Source organism: Megalops cyprinoides, chromosome 9 (genome assembly GCF_013368585.1).
Source record: "Megalops cyprinoides isolate fMegCyp1 chromosome 9, fMegCyp1.pri, whole genome shotgun sequence".
Lineage (NCBI taxonomy): Eukaryota > Metazoa > Chordata > Actinopteri > Elopiformes > Megalopidae > Megalops > Megalops cyprinoides.
The window spans coordinates 4720910-4736908 of NC_050591.1; the positions used below are offsets into that span (position 1 = coordinate 4720910).

A 15999-nucleotide genomic window follows, 5' to 3' on the forward strand; every position below is an offset into this window, starting at 1 on the left:
TAAAACTAAATAAAGTAGTAAAACTAGCCAGCTCTCTCAAATTCAACATAATGCCTACTACAATTTGACAATTGAAAAAATGTGATTGTTTCTGATATAAGAAACAATCACATAAGCCATTCTTAAATAAGCCATTCTGACATTTTTAAGTAGGAGAAAAATGGGTTAACATAATTTTATATTAATTATGAAATATAATTGTCAACTTACATTTTATGATCCATTTCTTCTTAATGAGAAACCTGGGGCTTCCTCCCTTTAATAAGTCTGTCAAAATTTGGGGTAACTGAAGACAGTGCAATCGGGAGATCACGTTCAACATTCAGTTTGTTTCTGCTTTTGTTCTTTAGCTGAGTGGGAGCAGAGAAGCCAGCCTCGCATAAACATGTGGTACTGAAAGGCAAAAGCAGTCTGACTGCATGGTTAGCAAGAGCAGGATACTCGCTTGCAGCGCTGCACCAGAACTGAGGGAGACTCAACTCTGAGAACTTCTTTTGAAGACCACGATCGCATGATAACTCAACCAGTTGAGTTTTCTTCCTCAGATGACAAAATCAGTTTCCACGTCAACTCTGAATGGCTCCCTCATCCACTCTTGGGCCAGCACTTTCTCCTCTTCTGGAAAGTAATCGCAAAATCGCGCGTGCAGTTTCTCCAAATGGTCACTGATCACCCTTTTCAGCACTGAGCTGTCTGAATCTGTCAGGCTTTTCACCTCATGACACACATTCGGTAACATGTCCAGCCTGCCATTGGTAACATGCCTGATCCACAGAGTCAAGTTGTTTTTTTGACGGCATTGATTTTGTCAGTTTGCTCAAATCGGTTGTGCCCCCTCCCTTGTAATGACACGTTCTGTGTATTCAAATAATCAAAAATGTCCGCAAGATAAGAAAGATGAACAATCCACAGGTCATCGTTAAAATAGCCTGTTAGATCTGACTTCTTTTCCACAAGAAAAGCTGCCAACTCGCTTCTAAGCTCGTAAACCCGGGATAACACTTCGCCCCTGGAGACAAAAAGCTTGAAAACACCTTGCATTCTTTGCGCTATGCTTGGTGTAATTAACAACTTTCACCACCTTTCGCAGTGTTTCGTGAAACTCCAGTACCATGTCTTTAGCAGCTAACGCTTCTCTGTGTAAAAAAACAGTGGTTCCATGTTGCGTTCGGTGCAGCTACATCCAGAATTTTTTTCACAACCCCTGAATGTTTTCCTGTCATCAAGGCTGCTCCGTCCTTTGTCACGCCAATACACTTCGTCCAGCTCCGCCCCACTGAATTCAAGTATGTGTCCAATGCATAAAAAATCTCTGCTGCAGTGGTGGGTTTCGGCAAATCCACATTAAACAAAAAACTGCTCTTCAAAGTCATCATTCCACACATGCTGCACATACACCAGCAGAATTGCATGGTTAGCCACATCGGTGGATTCATTGAGTCGCTAGCTGAGAGATGCTCTGTTATCTGGTGCTTAGTGTCATCAGACATGTCACAGACCCTCCGATGAACTGTATCGTTTGACAGGGGAATTGCCTTTAATTTTTTAGCTTCTGACTCACCCAAGAGTTTGATGCACATGTCGATCACACAAGGAAGGATAAGTTCTTCTGCAACAGTATGGGCCTTTTTACACTTCAGTGCCTGCTCCTGCACTGTACACTTTACACTATACGTTTGAAGGTCTTTTGGGAAGCCTCAAGATTTTGGCTCTTACATTTAAAAAAGTCCAGAGGCTTATCTTTGTAGCTGGCATGGTTTGTTTCTAAATGCCTCTAACTTCGAAGGCTTCATGCTTTCGTTAGCGAGCAGTTCATTGCACAGGACACACAATGGCTCACCATATTTAACAGTGTAGGTAAATCTGTACTTGAGAAAATCCGGGTCATCCCCGAGCTGGTGCTGCTTGGTCTGGAAGGAGGTTTGCTGGTAGATTTCAGGAATTTGTCAGTGGGGCCTACATGTTAGAGTTTAGTGCATTGATCAAGCACGCAGCGCAATCTACACCAATCAATGCATATCAAACAAATCTGACTGGACGTGCCGCTGCATTTGAAATTAAACATCTGGGGGTAGGCTTATTTGATTGGTTGAGTGTTCAGTAGTTTTGCGCTAAGCAACTGCAGATCCAGGATCCATTTGTATGTCAGGATTGGGGCGGGGAAAATCTGGTTGTGGATCAGCATTTAGGAGCTGGCTGGTTTTAAAATGTTTAAATTTCCAACTCGGGCTCGCGACCCTTTCAAAACTTGCCATGACTTGCTGCCGTATACTGTAGTTTACAGACATTACATACTACATACTATATACCGTATATCATACACTTCACTATATGCTTCACACAATGTACCGTGTGTGTGTGTGTGTGTGTATGTATGTATGTACGTATGTGTAAAGAAAAGTAAAGAAAATGTAAAAAATTTTGTCAGTAAGTCATAATAATGCCGTATAGTTCATAAACGTTAGTGTATTGTAATGTACATAGTACTTTAGTTATTAATCATTAGTGTTATAATAATTTTTTGTGTGTTTACGTATTAGTGTGAAAGTCTCATAACTGTATGGCAAGAACTGTGTGTGAGAGAGGTGTATAAGTTTTTTGTCAAATTAATTCGCTGTCAATCATCATCATGTTCATCCTATGTAGGCCTAATTTTAGATTATTGTACAGAAAAGTCTTCAATAACAGAGTTATTTCAACCATGTACATTAATGAGTGAGTACCCATACAACATTTTTTTTTATTATTATTAAGGTAGGCTAGGCTATGATATTATGTATGATATTAGGTATGTCTTGATTCGATGTAGGCTAGCATAGGTACAGTACTGTATTGTAGATGGTTAATTACAGGTATTCTGACATAAATTGTATTTTTACAATATGTTTGTGAAATTCTTTATCACATTTTTTTTTTCCATTTTTTCTCATTTTTACTTAACAATGACCTGCTGGAGGTTCTCGCTTTGCTCACCTAGGGGGGCCTAAAATTTTACACGGTTTTTCCACATCGTGGGGGGGCTGAGCCCCAAACCCCTGTGATGTGGGAGGGTCAACTGTACATATGTATACATGTAATGCACATACGTATTTATGGTATATAGTGTGAAATATGTGTACTGGATACAGTATGCTATACATACAATACACCATATACCATACGCTAAACTACACTACATTATACACTATATACAGTATACTATAGTCTGTACACACTATACACCTTATACAATATACCGTACACTACCCTGTTTACCATTTATCATATACTACATTCTACACACACTATATACCATAAACAATATATCTTGTACCACATTATATCACTATACACACTGTATACACTATGTACCATAAATATACACTGTATACCATTCATATACACTACACGCTACACATAGTGTAAATACAGTGGCAGGGAGGTCAGGTTTAGTGCAACATCCGAAGCACTTTCTGCAGGTTACAGGGTGTCCCTCTCAGTTTGAGGCGTGCTTAGCAGGGTACGGGTGTCCCTCTCCCCTCACTGCAGAAGCTGTTTCTGGAGAACCTACGTAAGGCGCTAGCAGGGCATGGAGTCGGCAAACAGCTGACAGAGAGTGCGGCCATCGCCTGCGTGAAGCTCTGCAAGGCCTCCACCTTCATCAACTGGGAGGACCACTCCGTCATCTTCCTCCTGGTGCAGTCTATCGTCGTGGACCTGAAGGTCAGCTCACACTCACACTGCTGCTGGAAATTACACTGGTGGGCCAGTAGGGGCGGCCTTTCCCGTGTTTCTTTCATTTTTATAGATTTATCATAAGTAATATGCGGTTGTGTGTGGCAGACCAAGAAGATAAATATACTTCTGTACATACAATCTTCCCTCTGGAATAGGTTGGAAACCAATTCCCCAGTGCAGTGATGGGGACACTGATATAGGAGGTGCCTTCTCTCCGATGAGAGGTTAACTTGAGAACCTGACTCAGTAAAGTTAAAGATCCCATAGCAGTTAATGTAAGGCATAGGAGTGCAAGGAGTGTATGGCGGTCTGCTGGCTAACTATACTCTTAAATCCTTTTTTCATTCTGAGGAAAATTTTCAGGAATGTTTGTTTGATTATTTGCATTCCTTTCACATCTGAAGCTGTGGTTGCACTGAATGTGGAGCTGGCTCAGTGACCAGTAGTTTAGTTTGCATTCTTTATACATCATCAGTATTTAATTTGTCTTTGACATAAATTTCCCCTGTTTAAATGTCTAAGATTGTAAAACCCAGGGAAGAGTTTAGTTGGACATACCAACAACACACAGAGGGGGTGGTGTTTCCTACCAGAGAGATTAATAGATGGCTGGCACATTAAAGCAGTATGTAACACATTTTGTGGTGCACACTCCTGGAGGAAGAGGTCAGCACGATGCCCAAGTCTCCCTTCCCATTAGGCACTGCTCTTCAACCCGGCCAAGCCCTTCTCCCGAGGGGCAGGTAGCCAGAGTGCGGACGTGGACCTCATGATCGACTGTTTCGTCTCCTGTTTCCGCATCAACCCGCACAACCACCAGCACTTTAAGGTTTGTCTACCAGGGCTTTAGTCTGTAACCCTCCCGACTGCCAGCCATTTAACCTTCACAGTAACAGCCACTTTAAAGTCTAGAGGGAGATCGAGATCTTTAGTGTCCTCATGATGTCTATTTTTGTTCTTTCTTATTTTCTCATTATAATTTATATCAGTAGTTATTATTGGAAGTGCATTTCATGTTTTTCATGTCTAGACCAACAGAGTTTTTGGAAAAGGATATATATTATTAGAGCTGGTAGAAGGAATATTTTTGTGATTATTATGATGTTCAAATCGGCAGGACACCAAATAGCAGGAGAGACAGATTCAACCTAAAACTACATTTGAGAGGTCGTTAAAGAGCACTTGTACCTAACTGTCTCTTGAAATGATCATGTGACTGCAGACTGTGCTCTAGGTGGATGGATACTCTCAATGGGCATCTCATCTTTTTCGCCTCTTATAGGTCTGTTTGGCCTCTTCGTCTCCGCCCATCTTTCACTTTGTCCTGGTCAACTCCCTGCACAGAATAATCACCAATGTAAGTTGTAGCACACCTCCACCGCATGGTCTCAATCTATTAGAGCAAGCAGAGTGAACAGTGATCATGCAGCTGAACCCAACTCAACCGCACTCTACCACAGGTGGGGCGCACGGTGTGCTGTGCACCGTGGGATTAACCAGGGAGCGTGCGCGTGCGTGCGTGTGCGTGCGTGCGTGCGTGCGTGCGTGCGTGTGTGTGTGTGATGCCATATATAGGGCGGCAGTGTAGCATAGTGGTTAAGGAGCACGACTCGTAACCGAAAGGTTGCCGGTTCGATCCCCGCTGGGATACTGCTGCTGTACCCTTGGGCAAGGTGCTTAACCCACAATTGCCTCAGTAAATATCCAGCTGTATAAATGGATAACATTGTAACGAACTGTAACCTATGTAAGTCGCTTTGGATAAAAGCATCTGCCAAATGAATAAATGTAAATATAAATGCAGGCTCTCTCTCTCTCCCTCTGGATCTCACTCTTCCTCTCTCTCACGTCTTCCGTATCTCACTCTCTGTACCTTCCTCCCTCTCTCGCTCCCCCTCTGTCTTGTGGCTCTGTAACCCCTTGGAGTGGGACAGTATTTGCAGTGGGTGGAAGTATTGCTGGGTGTGGTGTTCAGTGGCATTAACTTGTCCCCCCTCTCTTTAATCCAGAGAGGTGTCAGCTTTGTTGTGACAGAGCTGTTTTCTCCTCTTTCTCTTTCGCTGCAGTCGCCTCTGGATTGGTGGCCAAAGATTGACGCGGTGTACTGCTACTCCGGTGAGCTGCGCTCCATGTTCGCTGACGCCCTGGGACGTGTCGTCCAGAGCTGCAGCACACACGCTCCCCTGCGTATGACGCCGGTGAGACCCCGCCCCCTCCCTACACACACACACACACACACACACACACTCAGGCACTCATTCTCAAATGCGCATACTCAGGCAGATATTCACACTCATATACACACAAACACACACACACACTTCTGTACACACTCACTCACTCACTCACACACACATACACACACACTCATACTGACATATGCGCACAGGCACTCACACGTACACACACATACATACAGGTAAACACATGCGCATATAAAGTGCTGTTACCCACTGGAGGTGTGTAGAGCTAGAGATATTGTCATGTTCCTGGCCTCTGACCTCAATGTGGCAGAGGCTCCCTATTTACAGCTGTGGTTGCTGATCTGCTGTTCTCATTGACTGGTCACGGGGGGAAGGCGGGATTTTGGTCACCCTGATGTGACTCTCTCCTGCTGGTGCTTCATATTTTTTCCTTTTTTCTTTCCACTTTTTGATTGGCCACTGTGGCTCACTCAAACAGACGCCAACCAGTCAGTGTTTAGCATGGCAGTGGGCATCAGGTGCTGTAAGTACCACCCCCCCATCCCCCTGTCCTACTCCTGCAAGCCTCCACTCCCACCCCAGCACCCCAACGTCTACGTGCCCCCCGCCTGGTGCGGCCCCTCCCCTTGTGGCATTGACACGATCCGGCAGCCTGCTTCACCACTCTGTGGCTGCAAATCCCTCCCCATGGGCAGATGTGTGGTTCTGATTGGTCATTTGGTCACAGCGTCTTCCTCTGCTGCCACTGGGGAAGCCACTGCAGCGAGCAAGCAAGCATACATGTGTGCATGCGTTGCTGTGGTAGTCTGACCCCTCCCCATGGGGTTGCTCCTCCCAGTCACAATGCCTGTCTGTACTGCTACCACGGTAGTGCAGTGAACTTCCCAAGGGGGTCAGGACAGCGGAATCACTGGCCATCTACCAATGCAGCCTGAAGACCTGCCTCCTCAGACTGCATCTCAGTTCCACTTCAGTCCCTACCCCAGCACCTACTAGTATAACTTGCTGCTTATTAACTGGTGGTATCACTATGCATGATGGATATTGTGATATAGAGACACTGAGATATATGGTAGTGTATGTACGTGACTTTCTATAGTTTTCTAAGTTGTCTATTTTCAGAAGTTAACTTGTGGCAGTGCTTGATTGGTGTTGTGCTCACACTCAGTGGTCTAGGAGTGTTTGACACTGTTGCTCATTTAACTTGGATGGACACGCTTCTGTTCTCTTGTCCTGGAAGTTGCTCTGGATAGGGGTGTCTGCTAAATGTATGTAATATAATGTAGTCAGGTTGCCTGGTGTAGATTGGCATATCTTGAGGTGGTGTCTGAATGCCATTTTCTTGACATTGTTGATGATCTGCTGTCCTTGTTGTGGGTGTGTTTTATATGGTCTGTGTATTTGTTTTCATGTGGGTTCATGCCATTCCAGATCCAAATAGCAGACAGGGCGTATCTTAGGAATGGTCTCCTACACTCTAAGGCCCTACCCTGCCACACCCCCCACTTACTATCAGCATTCAGAAACTGGCGTCTGTTTCTGTGTCTCTGTACTTCCTGGTCTTGTTTCTCCTCTGCCATTTTTGTTCTCCTGTTGTGGGTGTTTGATCCAGATCAGGAGTGCACCAAGGCAGAAATGAAAATGAACTGGGGGTTTCATCTGTCAAGCCAAGAGCTGCAGCTTCTCTCTTTCCCCTTTTCCTGAACTGCCCACCCCTCTCCCTTAGAGCTCCAGTTGTGCTCCTCCCATTGGTGCTTAATATCAGCATTGTGATGTAATTATGCTAAGATGTCTTAGCATTGTGATGTAATCGTGTTGAGCTGTCTGTCTCCCCACCCCCAATCCCCACCTCCTCTCTCCTCCAGAGTCTCACGTTTAAGGAGAAAATGACCAGCCTGAAGTTCAAAGAGAAGGCCACGGATCTGGACACAAAGAGTCATAAACACCTGGTGCTGGCCATGGTCAAGCTGATCCATGCTGACCCCAAGCTCATGCTCCACGTGAGTTACACCTTTGCATGGGCCAGGGCCAGGGTTTGAGTGCAGGGTTCTTACCCCCATGGTTTATCTTTGATGTGGGGTCTTTAACAGCAACTGGGATGGCATAAAAGGGAATTAATGTTAATTTTTGTAGGTTAACTGTGGATGGCAGTGTAGCATAGTGGTTAAAGAGCAGGACTCGTAAAGGTTTCCAGTTTGATTCCTCATTGGGTCACTACTGCTGTACCCTTGGGCAAGGTACTTTACCCACAACATCCAGTTGTATAAATGGATAACTTTGTAACCTAACTAATGTAAGTTGCTCTGAATAAGAGCAACAGCTAAATGCCAGTAATGGAAATAATGGCTGACAGGAAGACTAATGTTATGTGCTTGTTGATACACTGAAATCAGTGTTTAGGATCAGCTGTTAAAAAGGATATGACTATTCAGAAATGCATAATATAATTTATGGCATGGTTTGATGTGCTGTAAACCTATGAACCTATTTGACATATACATTATTCACCTTATTTGCAGTCTATCAATTGTAAGTCTTTGTGATAGCAAAACATTGTGATTGGTTGAACCACATGACAGTGGATATATATGAGGTGACTGGCTGACTACGCGCAATCGACCGGTTCCTGTAAGGGTTCACGAAGTTGGCCCTCCTGTCGCTCTTTTCTCTTTGTGATGGTGCGAGTCACCCGCAAGCTCCTGGAAGTGTTTTTGCTCCGTAGCGTTAATGCAGGGATAATCCCGCTTAGCCCTCTTAAAAGGCCACGCTTTTCCTCAGATTATCCCTGTAGGCCAGGTCCCTTTCTTTTACCTGCCGGTTTGGTGTCACTTGGCCACCTCCTCTGAGGGCCGTCGGGGTGTGGTGATTGTGAGCAGATTAGCGTGTGGTGGGTCTGAAACACGGGAAGCTGTGACTAAGAGCCCGCTCAGGCAATCCTCTGAGTGCGCTATTCAAAACTCCATCACCAGCAGGATAATCAGGAATCTAATTCTGTTATCCTGTAGACACAATGCTACACAGTGGTTATGTTCCAGAGCATGGACATATGGAATTTTTCAAAAGCTACATGAGTATGATACTATTAAATATTTATGTATTTAAATATAGAAATGAAAATTCAGCATAAATATTCAGTATTGTGACTGTGTAATGGTCTGGGAAGAATAGAACACCAAATGCATGTGTGAAACAGAGTGTTCGTAGATCAGGATTTTGTGTCATAAAACAACTAATGGCAGCCTTTATATGACTGCTGTGAAGACACATTGTTGAACTCCGGATTGGTTTTAAAGTAGGGACTGCAGATGTACAGTGCATGACAGGGACTGTTTCTCATATTAAAATTCATATGTTTGTAGTTGGTGGGGTACTATATTGATGTTGAATATGTGTGTGTGTGTGTGTGTGTATGTATGTATGTGCATGTGCTTGTGTGTGTGTGTGTGTGTGTGTGTGTGTGTGTGTGTGTGTGTGTGTGTGTGTGTGTGTGTGTGTGTGTCTCTCTGTGTGTCTGTGTGTGTTGCAGAAGCAGGGGCAGGAGGTCCAGATCACCACGGCAGAACTGATTACGGGTCTGGTGCAGCTGGTGCCCTTTTCCAACATGACAGAAATCTCACAAGAGGCCATGGAGGTCAGATTGCCTCTCCTTAATCTCCCTCTCTGGTTCTCTTGCTGGCTGTCGATCCTCTTCTCTCTGTTCCTGCCTCACTTTGTTTTTTATATCCTTTAAAAACAGATCTTTCAATTTCCTTCTCCTATAACAGTAGAGCTGTCCCCTCGGTGTCTCTCTTCCTGCTGTCTGCCCTCTCTGTGTCTCTCTTCCTCCTGTAACAGTAGAGCTGTCCCCTCTGTGTCTCTCTTCCTGCTGTCTTCCCTCTCTGTGTCTCCCTTCCTCCTGTAACAGTAGAGCTGTCCTCTCTGTGTCTCTCTTCCTGCTGTCTTCCCTCTCTGTGTCTCTCTTCCTCCTGTAACAGTAGAGCTGTCCTCTCTGTGTCTCTCTTCCTCCTGTAACAGTAGAGCTGTCCTCTCTGTGCCTCCAGGCTTTGCTTGTATTGCATCAGCCGGAGACCATTGAGCTGTGGAACCCTGACGCCCCCATAGAAACCTTCTGGGACATCAGGTATGAAGCAGATACTGTGTATATGTGTACGTGTGTGTGTGTGCGTGTATGTATACAGTGTGTGTTATCCTTTGTCTTTACACCATGCTCGCTCTCTGTAACACTTAGCTCGCAGGTGTTATACTTGATCTGTAAGAAGCTGATTGGACACCAGATGATCAACAGCACAGAGATCCTCAAATGGTTGCGAGAGATCCTCATCTGCCGGAACAAGTTCCTGCTGAAGAACAAGGTAAGAGTTGCCCCCATGGCATTGTGGGAATGCCACAGAATGGTTGGGATTATGCTGTGGGAGAGGCCTAGGTAGTCTGATCCTGGGTCAGTCGTTGGTGTAGAAAGTGCCTAGAGCTCTGCAGGTTGCCTTGGATATGGGCGTGTATGGTTTACATGTGTTTGTGAGTAGTTAAACTGTGTCTTTGTGTGTGGGTGAGTGGTTATGCGATTCTTCCTCCCGCCCACAGGAGGGCGCCACACAGGGCAGTGGGATCCCCATCTGCCGCCAGGCCCAGACCAAGCTGGAGGTGTGCCTGTACATGTTCCTGTGGAGCCCGGACATGGAGGCGGTGCTGGTGGCCATGTCCTGCTTCCGGCACCTGTGTGAAGAGGCGGACATCCGCTGCGCCGCCGACGAGGTTCCGGTTCAGAGCATCCTGCCCAACTACAACACCTTCATGGAGTTCGCCTCCATCAGCAACGTCATGTCCACTGGTAAGAACCCCCCACCCACACCTACACCTGTCTGATGTGCTGTGCACCCTGGACAGGGGCATAGATGTTCCTAGGTAGGGAGCACTGGACGGCAGGATGGCCTGTTTCCCTGCTCTCATAAACTCAGCTTTCTTATAAACACAGCTCTCATATAAAGACAGCTCTCTTGTAAGCATAGCTCTCTGTTTTGGGAAGGTTGGTAGTATTGCTTTAGTGGAGGTACACAGGTATAAATTATTTTTTTTGTACAATGAAACATCAGCCTTTTTATGCCTGACACAAGCGTTAGTATTTTTGTTGTATAAAATCAAAATCATTGACAGTTTATTGAACATTTAAAATCAGTTTGTGAACAACTAAACCCATATCAAGGGTTTATACACTGGATCCTTTCTTGTTGCCACTAGAGAGCAGCAACATATCAGTGAAAAATAATAAATGTGGCCTTTGGCCATTCCCCTCGCTGGTACATGATTTAATCTCACCAAGAACGTGTCAGATGTGGAACTGAGTTATATGCTGTAGCAGAGAAATGGTCCTTAATGGGATTTGCCCCTGTTGTGACAAGGGACACAGTGAATGTAGGAAACAGACAGACAAAACAACTGAATATTCAGCCCTTTCTGTGACTGTGTGTAATTACATACAATACTATTATACTTAAAAGTGTGCCTAAACTCATCCTGTCTTGGGAGTTTCAGTTAGACGGGTTGCTGAGTCAAAGTTGGCTGTGCTGGGAGATACACAGCAATCCTTCCTCCGTCTGTTTACAGGTCGCAGCGCCTTGCAGAAGAGAGTCATGGCTCTGCTGCGCAGGATAGAGCACCCCACTGCTGGAAACACTGAGGTCAGAGACATACCCTGTCCAACTGCGCAGACATCAGCTGCAGAGAGGGAGAGGGGAGATGGGAGTTTGGAGTGAATGGAGGGAGTGGGAGGGAGGCTGTGCGCATGTTTTGTGTGTGCGTGTGCGTGTGCGTGTGCATGCGCATGCGTGTGTGTGTGTGTGTGTGCGCGCACTAATGCAGTGTCAGAGACATCCACACTTTGATTGAGGGGATATTTATTGATCAGCAGATCTTTCCACTGTAAGACCTGCATCATTCAGCACATTCCACTGTCCCAGAGCCAGCTGTGAGTATGCACCAGTGTCACTCACATTAACAGCCTCTGTTAAAAAACGCATTTTTCTTTTTTCGATAAAGCATATTTGGGACAATATGCCTGAATCCCTCCTAATGAAGAGTGCTGACACAAGTCATTCCTGCTCTCCTCTTCCCCAAACACATATAGGTTATATTTACACTGTAATATGCTTATGCAAACATAGAATTTCAGATACAGCTGACCCAGGATCTGCTCTTGGTCAAGGGTGGAGGGTTGCGCTTTGTTTTTTTTTTTTGCAAGGCAAAGGGTTCTTTCTCTTTTTGCCCTCATTTGTCAGTCAAATCACTGTCATGTTGACCTATAATTAATCGGTGCATGACGGACCCCTGGAGTGTCTGGGCAGGCGGAAATTTCCACTGCTTCTCACTGTTGCTTCTTGGAGTAGATTTGTGTGTTTGGGTACCCAGGGTTTTGAGCCCAGTAAACATCACATGGCAAAGACATGCTGTGTGCCCCAGCCTCCTGGCACACTGCTGGAACCAATCAACTCTATTCTGTGTGCCGCTGCACCTTCACACTCTCAGGCTAATGCTGTCCTCAAACCCTAGGCCTGGGAAGACACACATGCCAAGTGGGAACAGGCCACGAAGCTGATCCTCAATTACCCGAAAACCAAAATTGAGGACGGACAGGTAAGCGCGCCTGCCTCCTGGCTCTAGTGCCCCCTGTGAGTCAGTCACTTCTCATGGTCACTTTCATGTGTCCTTGCATTTTTAAACACACCCTGTGGTCTCATTGACCAAAATTATGCCAAGTATCACGGTAGCCGTGAGCAAACTGTGACACTACAACCAGGCTCACTCTGACAAAGGCAAAGCAACTCAGTTCAGATGGCCATGGTAGATGGTGGTAGATGACTTGTCCCCTGTTATGCACCTATGGGTCTTCAGTGTAGAAAGACTGACCCAGAAGAGATAGATGTTAGCTACTTGCTTACTGTGACAGTGTTTGGATAAGTTGTCATGCTATATTATGACACAGTCTTTTTGAATGCGAAATCTCATGGAGATTAGTGGGTATAGTCCAGGGGTTGGCAACCCGTGGCTCCCAAGCCGCATGCAGCTCTTTAGCCCCTCTCTGTTGGCTCCCTAGCTTTGTCAAAAAACACATGGAAATGAAAAACTTTTTTTTTTTTTCCATTTTGCTATCATTGTTATAGGCCTAAATTGATGAATCCATGTAGCGAAGGGCAAGAGCAGTCACCCCACCCGGTCTCGAACCTGGGTCTGCAGGGTACCAAACATGCGACTTTGACCACAACGCCAAAGAGCCAGGCTCGTTGGTATAGCAGTCACACTGCCCTCCCCTTTGGGAAGCGCGTACTCAACGGTAGTGATAGCACTCTGTCACACTGCTCTCCCCTTCAGGGGCTATGCCCATGCTTCACACTAAGGCGTCCCTCACGCATTCCCCTGCCATACTTCTCCCATCCCAGGGTGCCCCACTCACTAGTGCTTCACCCATCTCTGGAGTCCCTCACACAGGGGTTAACCTAACCTGGGGGTCCCCTCATACAGCTCACACACGCCTCCGATGGTCTCGCAGCAAGCCATTCCACTTCTGGCACCATTTGTAGCGAAGGGCGAGAGCAGTCACCCCACCCGGCCTTGAACCCGGGTCTATAGGGTACCAAACATGCGACTTCGACCACGACGCCAAAGAGCCAGGCTCTTTGGTATGGCAGTCAGAGCGCATACTCAACCGTAGGGACAGCACTCTGTCACAATCCAATTGTAAAAATATGTAGACTATGCACCGAATAAAAAAAAAAAAAAAATGTTTTAACACTTCGTCAACTAAAATGTGCATCATATGCTACAACACGACCTGGCGCCTCTTTGCCGAACTCGATAGCGGTGGCTTGAGTGGGTGTTTTCCTAAGCTAGCTATGGATTCAAAATCCAAAAAAGAAAAGTCTCGGAGGAAAACGGAGAATTTAATAGCGCGTGGACAGATTCATTTGCTTTCACCACCACTACTGCTGACTTACTGGAATGTTTGATCCACGGCGAGAAGTTTTCTAACAACAAAAAATATAATGTTGACAGACATTTCCAGAACAAGCACACTGCATTTGCTGAAAAGTATCCAGCTGGGGATGAGAGAAAGAGAGCGGTTTCGGAACTGCTGCGGAAAGCAGAGCAGAGCAGGTAGTGTTAAGAAATGGATCAAATCTCCAAACTCCACGACTGCTGCTAGTTTCGTGGCAGCTCGGGAGATAAGGCGTGGAAAGCCGTTCACGGATGGTGAATACATGAAAGAATCGCTTATTAAAATATCAGAGCAGCTCTTCTCAGACCTCAAAAACAAAACTGAGATAGTTCAGAAAATGAAAGATATGCCCCTCTCCGCAAAGACCGTCAAAGACAGGGCCATAAAAATGGCAACAAACATCACCAGTCAGCAAATCGAGGACATAAACTCAGCTCCAGCATACTCCATTGCCTGCGATGAGACATGCGATGTGAACGATATTGAGCAGACAGCACTGCTATGCAGGTATGTGAAGTCTGATGGGCCGCTATGTTTTATTTATTTTCAAAGTAGGCTACTTTTTATTTTATGACATTTGGGCGATTCATTTCATTTGCACCAACACAAGGAGGACTCAAACTAGGCCTGCATAGCTATTTATAGGTACTCCATTTCTAAGTAAGCCTACACATGCCAGTGGTTTTTTTCTCCACTACACAATTAATCAGTTTTGTGTTTTGCTGGAAATAGCATCCCCCAATAAAAATAACAAAAGTGTCAGCTGTTTTCTTGTTACTGTTATTGTTATTGCTAGTGTCTGTTATTGTAGTAGTTCTGTAATGCACCAAAACATTGCATTATTGTAATGGAAATGGAAATGCAAAGCTAATTTAGACTAATAGGCTATGCTGCTTGCATTTAAAGGGCTCAAATATTTTTTGCGGCTCCAGGCAAATATTTTTTTTTCTGTCTGGCCAAAACTTGCTTTTTAGATAGTAAAGGTTGCCAACCCCTGGTATAGTCAGATGTTGAACATGTAGACTAGACATTCAGGTCTTTGTGCTTCAAGTTACAAGTTCACACTGCAGCAGGTTAAGTGCTCTGATTTGCTGGCTCATTCAGAATATTAATGAAGAGTTGTGATCAAAACCAGAGCATCCTTGTTTTGTGTGGGAGTTTACTTTTGTTTTTTAGTGTAGGAACACAGACAGCACCAAAACCCCCTTCATAAAGAAGCAAGGAGGATGGGAAGGAGCATATGAGTTCAATATCTGTTCACAACGTAGAATGTCTTTGATGTGGCCCCTGTGTCCTCCCTGCAGGAGTGGATCAACATGACGGGCTTTCTGTGTGCCCTTGGGGGCGTGTGTCTGCAGCAGCGCAGCACGCCCAGCCTGGCCACCTACAGCCCCCCCTTGGGGCCCCCCTCCGAGCGCAAGGGCTCCATGGCATCCATGGGGTCGGGTGAGGGCGGGTGCGTGGCCGCTGGGGCGGGGGCGGGGGCAGGGGTGGGGGCCGCCACCGGGGCTGGGGCGGAGACGCCCCTCAGCAGGTTTCTGGACCGCCTGCTGTCCCTCATGGTGTGTGGTCACGAGAAGGTGGGCCTGCAGATACGCACCAACGTCAAGGACCTGGTGGGGCTGGAGCTGAGCCCTGCCCTCTACCCCATGCTGTTCAACAAGCTCAAGAACAGCATCAGCCGCTTCTTCGATGCCCAGGGCCCGGTGAGCATACCGCCCGCACACTGCCTTTTGGTGTAGCCCAGGACTGCTCCATTCCCCGTCAGCTGGGGTGGAGGCAGTATAAATCCATTAATTGGAAGGAACATGGACAACAACCCTCCAGTACTGGAATAGACCATTCCTCACTCTCCGTAGGGTTGGTCAGTGGCTCCAATAATGCAGTTTTGTTTTTTAATGTTATTTTATTAAGTTATGGAAATGTGATGTTGTTAATGTATAAACATAAGCTGTTAATAGTTATTAGTTAATATTGTTAATTGTTAACATTGTTTAGATTTTTTTTCCAAGGTAAAATAGGACTTCACTTTACTGTTGTGTTCCACTGCTCAGCAACAGTTTGTAGTGTTAACTACAGGCACAGAAGTGA

General features: G+C 45.7%; 1 protein-coding gene across 1 annotated transcript in view; it reads left to right on the top strand.

Annotated features, from left to right (window-relative positions):
• The window catches only part of nf1a (neurofibromin 1a), a 96415-nt gene that overhangs the window by 9685 nt on the left and 70731 nt on the right, over positions 1 to 15999 (top strand). Inside the window, exons 9-20 of the mRNA XM_036536054.1 lie at positions 3529 to 3702; positions 4418 to 4546; positions 5000 to 5074; positions 5784 to 5915; positions 7787 to 7921; positions 9448 to 9552; positions 9962 to 10041; positions 10150 to 10273; positions 10503 to 10749; positions 11523 to 11596; positions 12465 to 12548; positions 15213 to 15614. Coding sequence (XP_036391947.1) covers positions 3529 to 3702; positions 4418 to 4546; positions 5000 to 5074; positions 5784 to 5915; positions 7787 to 7921; positions 9448 to 9552; positions 9962 to 10041; positions 10150 to 10273; positions 10503 to 10749; positions 11523 to 11596; positions 12465 to 12548; positions 15213 to 15614 — 1761 coding nt within the window. The remainder of the gene's footprint in view (positions 1 to 3528; positions 3703 to 4417; positions 4547 to 4999; positions 5075 to 5783; positions 5916 to 7786; positions 7922 to 9447; positions 9553 to 9961; positions 10042 to 10149; positions 10274 to 10502; positions 10750 to 11522; positions 11597 to 12464; positions 12549 to 15212; positions 15615 to 15999) is intronic.